At 44.4% G+C, this 13,814-nt stretch overlaps 1 protein-coding gene across 1 annotated transcript in view; it reads left to right on the top strand.

Moving 5' to 3' along the window:
- Positions 1 to 13,814, top strand: part of HUNK (hormonally up-regulated Neu-associated kinase) — a 127,662-nt gene that overhangs the window by 56,521 nt on the left and 57,327 nt on the right. Inside the window, exon 3 of the mRNA XM_007965027.3 lies at positions 10,166 to 10,221. Coding sequence (XP_007963218.1) covers positions 10,166 to 10,221 — 56 coding nt within the window. The remainder of the gene's footprint in view (positions 1 to 10,165; positions 10,222 to 13,814) is intronic.

Below are 13,814 nucleotides of genomic sequence, written 5' to 3'. Positions count from 1 at the left end.
GTTTTTAAAAAATCGCATTGGAAATGTGAGCTCTTGCAAAGCTCCAGCCCAACAGCTTCATGGATTGGGATGCACAGTGGTCTGCAGTGCTGGCGCGAAAGCCAGACCCCCTTGTCCACGTGCTGGTTTGACCACTCCAGAGTGGTGCTGGGCAAATCACTCGAGCTTTTGTACCTCCTTTTCCACAGCTATACAACAGGGAAAATGGATTCTCCACTTCACTTGGCTGTTGTGAGGATTAGATAAGTCAGTCTGCATGAAGTGCTCAAAACCGAGACACTGTGTAAGGACTGAGTCCATGTTCTCTGTAATTACTACTGAGTCCAACCCATTCATTTTATCCACAGGAAGCTGAGGCCCACAGTTCTCCGTGCTCAGGGCCCCATAGCTGTTCTCTGCTTGCACTGCCCTTGTCTTTGGCTGAATTCTACTCATCCTTCAGGTCCCAGCTCCAGGCTCACCTTCTCTGGGAAGCCCTCCAGACTTGGCCCCCTGGCCATAGACTCCCAGAACCCTCTACTTTTCTTTCTGAGCACGTATCCTGTGGTTACTTCTCTCTATCTGCCTTCTGCACAGGCCACAGCTTAGCCCAGTGCTCAGCCCAGTGGGCACACAGTAAGACTTTGTTGAATGAAGGAAGGAAAATTGAATGAATACAGCTAGTGTCAGAGTTTGCACTGGGATGGAAGCTTTCTGGTAGCGAGTCCTATGTTCTGGAATAGTCCATATTCTCCCTGGAATTTCAAAGGAGTTTCTTCATTGACTTAGTGTCACTGTGTTTATTTTTTAGGTCACAATTTGTAGAGTGGCATCTTTCTAGTGAATGGGTCTTTCAGTTTTATAAACAGAATTTGTTTCTGGAACATTACAGGAACTCAATAAAGGTTTCATTTTGAATAAATAAATCAGGTTCATGGATAACACATTATTCTTGTATTTTACCAAAATACCCATATTGTAAATAAATCAAGAATTTGCACATCATTTGCTTTTAATACAGTGCTTTTGAAGATAAGACCTAACCAAAAAAAAAAAAAATCATGTTCCCTGCAAAATGCCTGTTGCCTTGGGGAGTTATGTGCTTGGGGAGTTTGGGATGCTTTATTCTTAGTTTATTATTAAAATCCATCTTGTGACCATCCCCGTAGGCAAAACTTTTTCCATCAAACTTAATCCTGTCTGAGTTGGGTCTGTCCTTCCCTGGGCCCCTTCTCTCTTACCTTTCGCTGGGCGGGGGGGCATGCCCCCCAATACTGTTTGCTTATGGCCAAATTGATCACCTCTTTTAAGTATTTTCTGGAGTCTTTCCTCTTCACCTTGTCTTAGAATCTTTCACTTTATTATCCTCACCTCCAGCCTCTCACCTCATAAATGGAGTGGCCTGCGAAGCCCCCAGGAATCCACTGTGGCATTTCCCGCTGCCAGTGGCCCCGCCGGGTAACGCTTCTCATGATGTCTGGGCTCCGGGGCAAAATTAGAAGCTCCGAGAGTTTAAATGACTCGCCCGGGCCTGGTTGGCGGGTCCATTAGAGAGAGCCAGACCGCAGCACCTGTCCTTACTCCCTTCTGCAGGCTCCCTTGCTTGACTCCCTGTCCTTGCTCAGCCTCCCCACTTGGGGTGTTCACTGGTTCTGCCACGTCTCATGCTCTCCTTCTCTTACCTCCTATCCTGATGCCTCGGTGTTACACCATTCAGTTCTTTGGACTCAACCCTGAGCGGCTCCCCCAGGCTCTTTCCTGAGTTCCTGCCCCTCAGCCTAGACCTCGTGGGTTGGACATGGCCTGTGGAGGCCCAGGGGAGAGACTGCCTTCTCTTTGCCTTCTTCCATCCCACAACTCTGGATGCATGCGATGCATGCATGTGCGTGCACACACACACGTGCGCCCATGACCATATACACACGGTGCACTCTGACATATGAGAGCTCACACACGTGTGTATGCAACACATATGTGCAAACTCACATGTGTACATTCATACACCCATGGATGTGTGCACATGCATGCACACACCCACACATGTACACTCTTGCTGTCTCCACATGCATGCACAAGGTCACATGAACATGTGCCAACACTTGCAGTGTGCACACACAAACTCATGTGCACTTACACACTCAGGCGTAAACACACACACACACTCCTGCTTTCCACCTCCCCAGCACTGCTCCTGTCTGCCTCTTTGCTCCACAGACTTGGAGCGGCTGCCTTTCTGCCCCCAGGGGCGGGGGAGCACCTGTATGTCTGTCATGGCAACAGGACCCTCCCTGACTCTCCTCCCTGCACCCTCTGTCCAAGAGGGCAGTGACTCAGTTCATGGCGGCCAGTCTCAGAACCCTCTAATTGACCATCTTGAAAGAGATGCAAGGAGAGTCCCGGTGGGCGGGTGGAGGGGAGGGGAAGGGGTTGCTTGGTAGCCTGTGGGGGAACCTTGAATGGCTAGTCATGGCCTGTTTGTGTGCTGGTGCTTTTGAAAGAACTTCAAACAAAGGGCTGTGATTAGGTGATACCTAGAGGGTGTGGAGGAGTCTTCTCCCCGCAGGTCCTTTCCCGATCTCTGTAAAAACACCCTGCGCTTATCTCAACATCTGATCTGTCTGCTGCGATGGGTCCCCTTTGAGCATTTCTCCCTGGAACTGCCTAATGAGCAGAGAAGGGTCCTGAAGCCTTCTGAGCCCGCACCTTGTCTCTCTAGTGTCCTCTTCTCTGCTGGGCTCCCTGCTCCTGCATCACCGTGGCTTCTGGTTGGTATATCGGTGCTGCCTGTTGTTCCCAAGACATCCCCTGCACCCCTGTGTCCTCACCCCTAGCACTGTCCTCCCAACCCATCTTCCTGTGCTGCCTTCTTTTTTTTTTGATACAGAGTCTCACTCTATCCTCTAGGCTGGAGTGCAGTGGTGCAATCTCAGCTATCTGCAATGTCCACCTCCCAGGTTCAAGCGATCCTCATGCCTCAGCCTCTCGCTGAGGCTACAGGCACCCGTCACCACACCCAGCATATTTTTGTATTTTTAGTAGAGACGGGGTTTCACCATGTTGACCAGGCTGGCCTTTAGCTCCTGACCTCAGGTGATCCACCTGCCTCAGGCTCCCAAAGTGGTGGGATTACAGGTGTGGGCCACCGCGCCCCGCCCTGCGCTACCTTCTGTGCCTTGTGCCACACCCCTTTGTTGCTCCTCCTAGCTCCTCTTTGAAGGCCCATTGGCCAAGCAAAAGCAACTTCCCATCTCTCCCAGGGCCATTCTCTTCTCCTTTGTTTGTTTTGAGTTAAAAGTTAACACTGGGCAGGATGAGGTGGCTCACTCTGTAATCCCAGCACTTTGGGAAGCCAAGGTGGGCGGATCACCTGAGGTCAGGAGTTCAAGACAAGCCTGGCCAACATGGTGAAACCCCATCTTTACTAAAAATACATAAATTAGCTAGGCGTGGTGGCACGTACCTGTAATCCCAGCTACTCAGGAGGCTGAGGCAGGAGAATTGCTTGAACCCAGAAAGCAGGGGCTGCAGTGAGCTGAGATTGCGTCACTACACCCCAGTCTGGACAACAGAGCAAGACTCTGTCTCAAAAAAAATAAAAATAAAAATAAAAAAAGTGAACACTGAATTTCCAGTTTATATGCCACAGGGGGAACTGTTCAGATGGCAGGACTGAAGGAAGATCCTCCCGCTTCCTTCTCCCTTCCATGAAAGAATTTAATCAGATCCAGGACCATTCATGTGGAGTGGGCGTTCTTCTTCCCTCACCCCATCGTCATGTGCCGACCAGCCTGCCCTTCACTTTCCTTCCCGTAGGGCACGCCTCGCACTTCGCAGAGCCAAGTGTTTTGCTCTTGGGATGCAGCTAGAGTGAACATCAGGCTTTTCACGTGGACCGCAGGGAGGTTTTCTGACAGAGCCACTATTCTAGATAACAGAGGCTTGCTCGTATTTTTTTTAAAGGTCCATTATAACACACTAACACTGAAACCTTATGAAGAAATTCGCCCCTTTTAAAACTTTCAGCTTTTATTTTAGCTTCCGGGTGTACATGTGCAGGTTTGTTACATGGGTATATTGTGTGATGCTGAGGTTTGGGGTACAGATTCCATCACCCAGGTACTGTGCATAGTACCCAACAGGTAGTTTTTCAACCCTTGTCCTCCTCTTTCCCACCCTCCTCTGGTAGTCCTCAGTATCTGTTGTTATTGTCTTTGTGTCCATATGCACCCAATGTTTGGCTCCCACTTATAAGGAAGAACATGCAGCATTTGATTTTTTGTTTCTGTGTTAATTTGCTCAGGATAATGACTTCCAGTGGCATCCATGTTGCTGCAGAGGGCATGATTTCATTCCTTTTTTTTTTTTTTTTTTTTTTTTTTTTGAGACAGAGTCTTGATCTGTCGCCCAGGCTGGAGTGCAGTGGCGCGATCTGGGCTCACTGCAAGCTCCACCTCCCAAAGTGGTGGGATTACAGGTGTGGGCCACCATGCCCCCCCCCGTGCCACCTTCTGTGCCTTGTGCCACACCCCTTTGTTGCTTCTCCTAGCTCCTCTTTGAAGGCCCATTGGCCAAGAAAAAGCAACTTCCCATCTATCCCAGGGCCATTCTCTTCTCCTTCACCTTTGTTCACAGTTAAAAGTTAACACTGGGTTCACGCCATTCTCCTGCCTCAGCCTCCCGAGCAGCTGGGACTACAGGCTCGTGCCACCATGCCCGGCTAATTTTTTTGTGTGTTTTCAGTAAAGACGGGGTTTCACCGTGTTAGCCACGATCTCCTGACCTCGTGACCCGCCTGCCTCAGCCTCTCAAAGTGTTAGGATTACAGGCGTGAGCCACAGCACCCGGCCGATTTCATTCTTTTTTATGGCTGCATAGTATTCCATGGTACATATATACCCCATTTTCTTTATCCAATCCACCTTTGATAGCACCTAGGTTGATTCCATGTCTTTGCTATTGTGAATAGTGATGCAGCATCTTTTGGGTAGGATTATTTATTTTGTCACCCTTCCTGTTTTATTCTAGGTGTCTCTCATTTTTTCTGCCTCTTTGGATCATTTGTATCCTCTTTGATCACTGTTGAGTAGCTGAGCAGACGGTCTGGGTTGCCCACTGTTCTGAATGGACTCAGGGACATAACTTCAGGGGGCTAAGGATGTCCCACAGTGAACTGCCTGAGTGAGGCACTTGGTTGTAGTCGTACCATTCTTAGTACGGATTGCTTAGGGAAAGGAAATGTATCCAAAAGCTGCTTTTATAAAAATTTATAGACAATATTTTTTAGAGCAGTTTTAGATTTACAGAAGACTTGCATAGAATCTACAAGAGAGTTCCCGCACACCGTCCCCCCACCCGCATTTTCCCTGTTACGAATATCTTGTGTTCCCTTGGCACATTTGTTACAATGGATGAACCAGTATGGATACAGTCTTATTAACTAAGGTCTGAGTTTACCTTAGGGTTCACTCTGTGATGTGCAGTTCTATAGATTTTGATAAATGCACAGTATCATGTAACACCACTACAGTATCGTAATAATTTCAACACCCTAAAACCCCTCTATATTCCCCTCTATTCATCTCTCCTTTCTTCCCTCCCACATGCCGACCCCTGGCAGCCACTGCTCTTTTTACCATCACCACAGATTCCCAGAATGTCATATAGTTGGAGTCAAACAGGATGTAGCCCTTTCTGACCAGCTTCTTTCAATTAAAAGCATGCATTTGACGTTCCTCCATGTCTTTCCAAGTGAATCACACAATTTTTGGCTCAATATCTTATTTGTTTTTATCACTGAAGATAAAAAGATATCCTTTAATATCTTTTATCTTTTTTCTTTTTCTTTTTTATTTTTTGAGATGGAGTCTCACTCTGTTTCCCTAGGCTGGAGTGCAGTGGCACAATCTTGGCTCACTGCAACCTCCATCTCCTGGGTTCAAACGAGTAGCTGGGATTACAGGTGTGCTCCACTTAATTTTTGTATTTTTAGTAGAGACGGGGTTTCACCATTTTGGCCAGGCTGGTCTTGAACTCCTGACTTCAGGTGATCAACCCGCCTCAGCTTCCCAAAGTGCTGGGATTCTGGGTGTGAGTCACCGCGCCTGACCTTATTTCTTTTTATTACTGAATGTGCCATTATTTGGATGTGCCAAAGTTTGTTTATCCATTCTGCTACTGAAGGACATCTTGGGTGCCGCCAGTTTGGGGAAAGAATGATTGAAACTGCTATAAACATTTATGTCCATAAGTTTTCCACTCATTTGGGTAAATACCTAGGTAAAAGCTATTTTTAAAAATGAGATTTCAGTTCCTTTTTTCCTAAAGTCTGGAGGAAAGTATTCTCCCTCTTCCTTCCGGATAAGTTACAAAGGACAAAGCAGGAAGTGGAAGTAAATAAAGCCAAAGGCTATTGAATGTTCTTTTATTTTTTATTTTTTTTATTATTATTATTTTTTGAGACAGAGTTTTGCTCTGTCACCCAGGCTGGAGTGCAGTGGTGTGATCTCGGCTCACCGCAACCCCCGCCTCCCAGGTTCAAACGATTCTCCTGCCTCAGCCTCCCTAGTAGCTGAGATTAAAGGCATGCGTCACCACGCCAGGCTAATTTTATATTTTTTTAGTAGAGACGGGGTTTCTCCATGTTGGTCAGGCTGGTCTTGAACTCCTGACCTCAGGTGATCCACTCGCCTCGGCCTCCCAAAGTGCTGGGATTACAGGCGTGAGCCACTGCACCCAGCGTGAGTGTTCTTTTCTTGTGCGTGGGTAAGTACACTGATCTCTTGGACAGAGACAAAAGTAGCTCACCCTCCCATTAACTAGCCACGGAACCTTTAGGCAGTTGGATTGGTTGTCACTGAAATCTTTTAGAAATCTGGACAAATAACCCAGGTTAACCAGGTGTATTCTGTACATTTTTCTTAGGGGATAGAGTTGGTTATAAAGGGATGCTATGGGTGGGAAGATAGTGACTTTGAACTGATTTTATTTTTTTCTCAGTTTGCCTAATAATTATTTTTAATATGTCCTGCCCTAGTTTTAGGACGTTTCCTAGATTTTAAAAGTGGGTATCTTTTTTCTTTTGCATTTTCTCTTATTTTTGGTCTTTCGTTAATATCATTCTTCTAATCACTGTGGTTGTTCTCTAGGCTTTTGTGGCCCCAGAATTACCCAACTTAGTTTTATTGTTCTTGGCAGTTGCTGTCTTTTACCTCGCCTCTTTAGGATGTTTTTCCCCACACTGTTTGTTCTGAACCAAATTTCTCCTTTAATGCCTTAGCGTGGCTTCCCTTCTTCCCAGGCAAAGAGGCTTTATTTCATTTGAAACAAACCGTGGCCTTCCTTTAGATTTAGAGAATGCTGCTGTTTATAATCAGGGTTCACGGAACAACAGTTTGGGATATTGCTGGCATACTATTTTGTGTATGCATGTGTGTGTTTTGGAATTACCGTATATGCCTGAATAGAAGTCAGGCTGGTATTACGTCTTCAGTATCTTCAGAAAAGAGGAAGTGCCTTACAGAGTCCTTGCAAATCTCTCATATGATAAGGACACAATTTCAATGATAGTATTTTATTTTCAATAACAAAGTACTAGTTAGAGAAGACACATAAACCTTTATTTGGCTCACTGATGACTTTGGGTGCTCTAGAAATCACTCAAGGAACCCAGTAGGAAGGAAGGTAAAAGCATTTATGTGGCTTTAACAATAACTTCTAGAGATATGGCCTCTTGATTGTGAGAGTTTGAGAGGCCAGTCTCAAAACAGTTCACTGAGTGGTTAATTTATGGAGATTTTAAATGGGTGTGTATGATTTGGGATAAGATTTCCAGCAAATGCATCATATGCAAATTTAAAAAATACTTTATCTCAAATATCCAGTCACCTGAAAGATCATGTTACACTGAAACACTGCACAAAGACTCAAAACATCATCCTGGTTCTGCCTGTGACTAGTTTGAATAAAATTGTTTCATGAAATGTGACAGCGTGGAAACAGTATTTCTTAAATTAACTATGTTAACATTTTAATATATGGTCTTAAATAGGATGATGCAGCTGTAAAGATAAGTAGTATCAATAGTCATTTAATAATTCTATTGCATTCCTAAAAATTAAACGTTTGCATTTTCCAAAAACCTTTTACTGAGGGATAAAGTCTTCCTATTGGAAAAGCAAGGATGTCACCTTACATTTGGAGTCACCCTGTATTTGGACACGTGTGATGCCTTTACAAGGCATGCACAGTTTTGAAGTATTCTGTGCATTGTTTCATTTGGAGTGAAGGGAAAGTATACAAGTCTTCTTCCCATTTGTGGGCACATTGGATTGGGCAATGTCAGTTTATATCCCCAGTTTGAACACGGATCTTCCTTCTCAGCCAGCACCCAGCCCTAAGGCTATCGGTAATTTTGAATCTGTTGGACACTTTTTAGAGTTCACCTTTTTTTTTTTTTTCTGCGTTTGGCTCCTTAATTCTTACCATCTTGTAGTCCTGCCCTTCGTGTGACAGCAGCCTGGCTGACATAACCCCTGCCCACCCCCGCACCTGTCCTTTCCCAGTTTGCTGTGAACGCCAGTGTTCGCCACCAGCCTGTTGGTCTTTTCCCCGCACCAGTTCTCTGCCCTCACCTTGACAGTCTCACATCCTTTCAAGGCTTCAGCGTCCACCCGTATTGAGGTTGAAAACTGGTAGCCTGCTCGCCATATCTTGCCTGCAAGGGTGGGGTTTATGGTTGTTTTAAATATGAGTTTGTTGCCAACATTTAAAAATTGAGATCAAATCTGGACCTCTGGCTTCTTTTGGAGAATGAGGTGAGCTGGCAGTGCTGGGACCAAGCCGTGAGCAGGTGTCCCCGTTAAGTGGGGCACTGCTGTCCTGTTTGCCACAGCCAGTCCTAGCTCCCGCTCCTTTTTGTTTTGGACATTGACGTAGTGTATCAGTTGCTGTTTTTGTTTTAACATGATTACGCCATTCAATTCCCTACAGTAGAGATAAGAGGAGAAAGAAACGTTTCTCTTGCCTATCTCTCTATTCAAAAGTGAGAAAATAAAAGCCGGACCAGGAATGGTATGTTTAAAAACAATGGAAGAGAACGTGTGTTTCTGTGTGTGTGTGTGTGTGTGTATGTGTGTGTGTGTAAGAGTATTTTTACACAGTTAACATTCAAGGTGTGTCTGAGTTGACAGGCTACAATTTGAGATGCTATAATTGACCTAGATGGTTTTGATGTCCAAATATATTCTTTTGCCCACATAAATACTTCTGCTTCTGAAATCTCAAATGATCTCATCGGTAATCTGGACTCATTGGTATTTACTGAGCACCTGGAATGTGCAAAGGTACTGGGGTACAATGGGAAGCAGGGCAGACACGTTTCCTGCCTTCTGGGAGCTTACAGTCGCAGGTGCAGACACCAGACACCTCACACTCAACATGACCCTGGGCTCATTTCTCCCTTCCACCTCCTCCCGTCCTCTCAGTGTCAATGCATGGCATCACCTAGTATCTGATTAGCAATCTTCATTCCATCTGGAACTTAGTTCCCCTTAGCTCTGTAAAGTTAACATATTCTCGGGCATGACACCAGGAATTAGGACACCAACATCTTTGGAGTCCATTATTGTGCCCATGATAATATCTACCTGCTAAATAGATTAACTCATCATCACCTGCCAGTTTGTCGTGACCCTTGGGCTCCAAACATGGAGGTCATTGGACTCATCAATTAAGTTGGCTTTCACATTTTTTTTTTTTTTTAATTGCTTCCCTAAATCTGATGTTGCTCCCAGTGTCACCAACCCAGGGCCACATTTATATAAAATATTTCCCTGGCCACTCAGGCTGTGCCATCTTGAGTGATGTGTTCCTCTCTCCCCACACCCTGGTTCTGCTTAACTTCCAGGTTCCAGTTTAGGTCTTGCTTTTTCCAGAAGCTTTTCATGATCCCTTCTGTCCTCTTTGCTCTCTGTCGTCTCTGAAATTCTTCAGCTTTTATAGTCTACAGCAATTAATTATTAATATATCGTGTCTTTTAAATATTTACTTGTTGATTGAGTTTTGGCAGAAAGCTTTACGGGTTAGTTAGAAGTGACTCTAAAAACAGTTCATTGCCCGTCAGAAGCAAAATGTAATTCCATTATTTCGAATGCTTATCTGAAATGTTGTGTGGTTTTGTTTATTTCAGAGACTTGAAGATAGAGAATTTGCTACTAGATGAAGACAATAATATCAAGCTGATTGGTATGACTTTTTTTTTTTTTTTAAGCAAAATTATCTTTTAAGTGTTGTGTTGTCAGTTCTCAACTTTGAAAAATATCCATGGTCTATCTCTAATACCCAGACACTATTCTAAATTATCTTCTTTTACTTCCAAAATTTAATAATGGTTTTGAAAATGGATCATGTGTTTCCTTGTCTTATTCAAACTATAGCTTCTCCATAAATTCAGATGGAGCTGACCTTTTGTAGAATTTATTTTTATTTGGATTAAGCGGAAAACTTCTTAAAAATAGTGAAAGATAGTTTGGCTCAGAAATGCTTCCCATAGCTTTGTCATATCTCATTCCGCTTCTCGGTGAATGCAGGGATGCCTAAAATAAGGGGGAATGCAATTGACCTTCTCTTTTTAATATAATCTTTATTCAGGCTCGTTGGTACAATGGGAGCTGTGCAGAGAAGTCCCCACAAAGGGGTAGTTAGAAGTCTGAACCAATCAGAAGGAAGCTACAAGATGCAGCATCATAATTGGTTCATAATTCAGGGTCCATAGCAAATGCACTGCACGACTCATTTTCTAGACGAATTCAGGTGGTTCTATTGTTGTTATTGTCTCCCTGTGTGGTCGCTCTGGGCAGAATTCAGGGCATCATTTTTATATCCAGATACTAGACGGCACCATCTTTTATTCCTCTCTCTCTTTTCTTTTTCTCCCACCTGAAGTGCAAGTAATTTCTTTCACCTCAATGGCTTGAAAAGACTTCATAGGAGGGGAAAAGAAGAGGATCAATAGGACTTTGTGAATTTAACGTTTATGCCCAAGAAGGAACTTTTGTTTGACAAATGCTGAAAGTCAATACAAGATTCTCCAAAACACATTATTAAAATGACTTATTCGATATTTTGGGATTACAGTCGGCTCCCAATTCAGAACCAGGCAAGAGACTGCACAGACTCTGGATAATTAAACACCACTGATAGGTGTTGATGGATACACTTATTATTAGAAAGTTAACCGTGAAGAGGAAACCAATTTTTCCCCAACAGCATTTAGGAGAATCTATTCTTAGAATATTCTTAGATAATTCAAATGATTTTCTTTTTCTTTTTCTTTTTCTTTTTCTTTTCTTTCTTTCTTTCTTTTATTTTTTTTCTGAGATGGAGTCTCCCTCTGTTGCCCAGGCTGGAGTGCAGTGGTGCAATCTCAGCTCACTGCAGCCTCTACCTCCCGGGTTCAAGGGATTCTCATGTCTCAGCCTCCCGAGTAGCTGGGATTACAGGTGCCCACCACCACACCTGGCTGATTTTTGTAGTTTTAGTAGAGATGGGGTTTCACCATGTTGGCCAGCCTGGTCTCAAACTCCTGACTTCAGGTGATCTGCCCACCTTGGCCTCCCAAAGTGCAGGGATTACAGGCGTGACCCACCACACCTGGCTGATTTTCTTTTTGTTACATTGTTTTACTGTTGCATTTACTTGTCTTGAGGGCCAAATGCATAAGCCAGAAAACAAGGCACTTGTGTTGAAATGCTTGCAGGAAGTCGCTCTGGTCCTCATTTTGGAGATCTGGAGGGTTAAACAAAGGGGCCTCCTGGTGTGGGGTAAGGAATGGAGGAAAGGAGTTTTTTGTTTTAGGTTCCCTGTAACTGTTCTTTGGAAAATGTGGAGGTGACAGTGATAAAGTTGTCGTAACAGCACCAGAGACTGTAAGAGAACAGACTTTGTAACAGCAGTATTTATATGACAATAAAAGTTAGAATAGGCCAGGCGCAGTGGCTCACACCTGTGATCCCACTTTGGGAGGCTGAGGTAGGCGGATCACGAGGTCAGGAGTTCAAGACCAGCCTGACTAACATGTGAAACCCCCGTCTCTACTAAAAATGCAAAAATTAGCCAGGCGTGGTGGTGCACGCCTGTAATCCCAGCTATTCAGGAGGCTGAGGGAGGAGAATCAGTTGAACCTGGGAGGCAGAGGTTGCAATGAGCCAAGATTGTGACACTGCACTCCAGTCTATGTGACAGAGCAAGACTCTGTCTCAAAAAGACTGAGGCTGGTGAGTCGTGTAAGGTGCAGACGGAGTTTCCACATCTCAGGTGGGCATTGCCCATCCTGTTTCTTCCCTTCCCTCTTGCCCCTCTGTCTCCTCTGCCTCCTCTGTGTTTGGTGTCTCTGCTTTCTCGTTACGTGGTAGCCCTAGGTGACCATCGACAGAACTCTCTTGTGGAATAAGCGATGGTGAAATGCACAGACCTTTTTATTGGGTGGACGTTTGCTCAGGGGATTCTAGAAAAACCAGTCATTTCACTGCTGCAATCAGTGGATCCTTTTATAAGGGGCTCACAGATTGGTTGAATAACAGAACCTCTTAGAGGAGACCTGTCTGAGTCAAGTGAGGAAATCATACACCTAAATGAGAGCCTGCCCCTTCCCCTCTTGCTGCACGTTATGGTCACTCTTTGGGTGCCAGGAACCATTTTATTCAAATCCCACAGAGTCATCGCCTCTCTGCTGGCAATGTCTGGACGGGCACTGCAAAGACATTCTAGGTCTTTGGAACAAAATCGGCCCCTTCAGAAACAGGATGCCCGCACCTGCTAGAAAGGAGGCAGTGACCATTGGATTTCCCTTTGTTAACAGTGCCCATTTGGTTGCCGGTTCTCTCCTAAGCAGTGGAAACTGAGGAACCCTACCTCACACCTGCCCGGAGAGAGACCTTAGACCATCCCTGAGGGCTGGTGGGAACTGCATTTGGTTAAGAAAGAACCGCATTTCCGCATTTCCGCATTTCCGGAAGGCATGGAGGGAGAGATGAAGGCCCAGTGTCTGTGAGGTTTCTTGCCCCTGGGTTGAGCAATTTGGATCAAAGGTCTTCCAACTCCTGTCTTTTTTGTAACTTGAAAGCTCTTTGAACCTTCTTGTCTTCAAAGGCATTACCTACTTGTTTTTTTTCAAAGGTGATTATAGCTATTATGATTGCCTCTTAATAGTTTCTCTTTCTTTGAAAGAATTCGGTTTAAATAAATCTACTTAAGCCATGTTTCAAATTAACTAGAATTACCAGGAGTAAGATTTGATTTAATCAGAAGGTTTTTTTCCCTTTAAAAAAAAAAAGCAGTCTGATGTTTGGTAAATTAAATCTTAAAAGGGAAGAGGGGCAACTTAGAACTGAGTTTTGCACTTCAGTATTCCAAAGCAGGTTCACTTGGGCGTTTTGTGAGATTCATCCTGTAGCTCTCAGAAAATTGAGTGGTGGTTGGCTGATATATTTACCAAACCTAATTGAGACAGACCCATGTGACATTGCTGGGAGGTGGCCTTCTCTTAAGTTCCACAATTCCAATTATAGGCAGATGTGTACAGTTTTAATAATTACAATTATGAATGTGAAGCACACTGGTTGTTTCTCTACAAATATATTTTAAATCAAACCCTTTCGGCTAGATCAACATAAGTTGCTTAACATGCAGATTCTATCTCTTCCACCTCCCAAATGCCCTGCTAAGTTATCTTCTTGAAACTGCTCAAGATAAGGCCAGACTATTCCCAAACTTGCCTGGGATGGTGGAGGGTGATCTGACCTCTTATCTCTCCCTCTGCCCTCTTTTGAGAACAAGTC

This window comes from Chlorocebus sabaeus, chromosome 2 (genome assembly GCF_047675955.1).
Source record: "Chlorocebus sabaeus isolate Y175 chromosome 2, mChlSab1.0.hap1, whole genome shotgun sequence".
In the NCBI taxonomy this organism is placed as follows: Eukaryota; Metazoa; Chordata; class Mammalia; order Primates; family Cercopithecidae; genus Chlorocebus; species Chlorocebus sabaeus.
The sequence above is the reverse complement of the archived record's forward strand: the minus strand, read 5'-3'. Positions and strand labels throughout refer to the sequence as shown.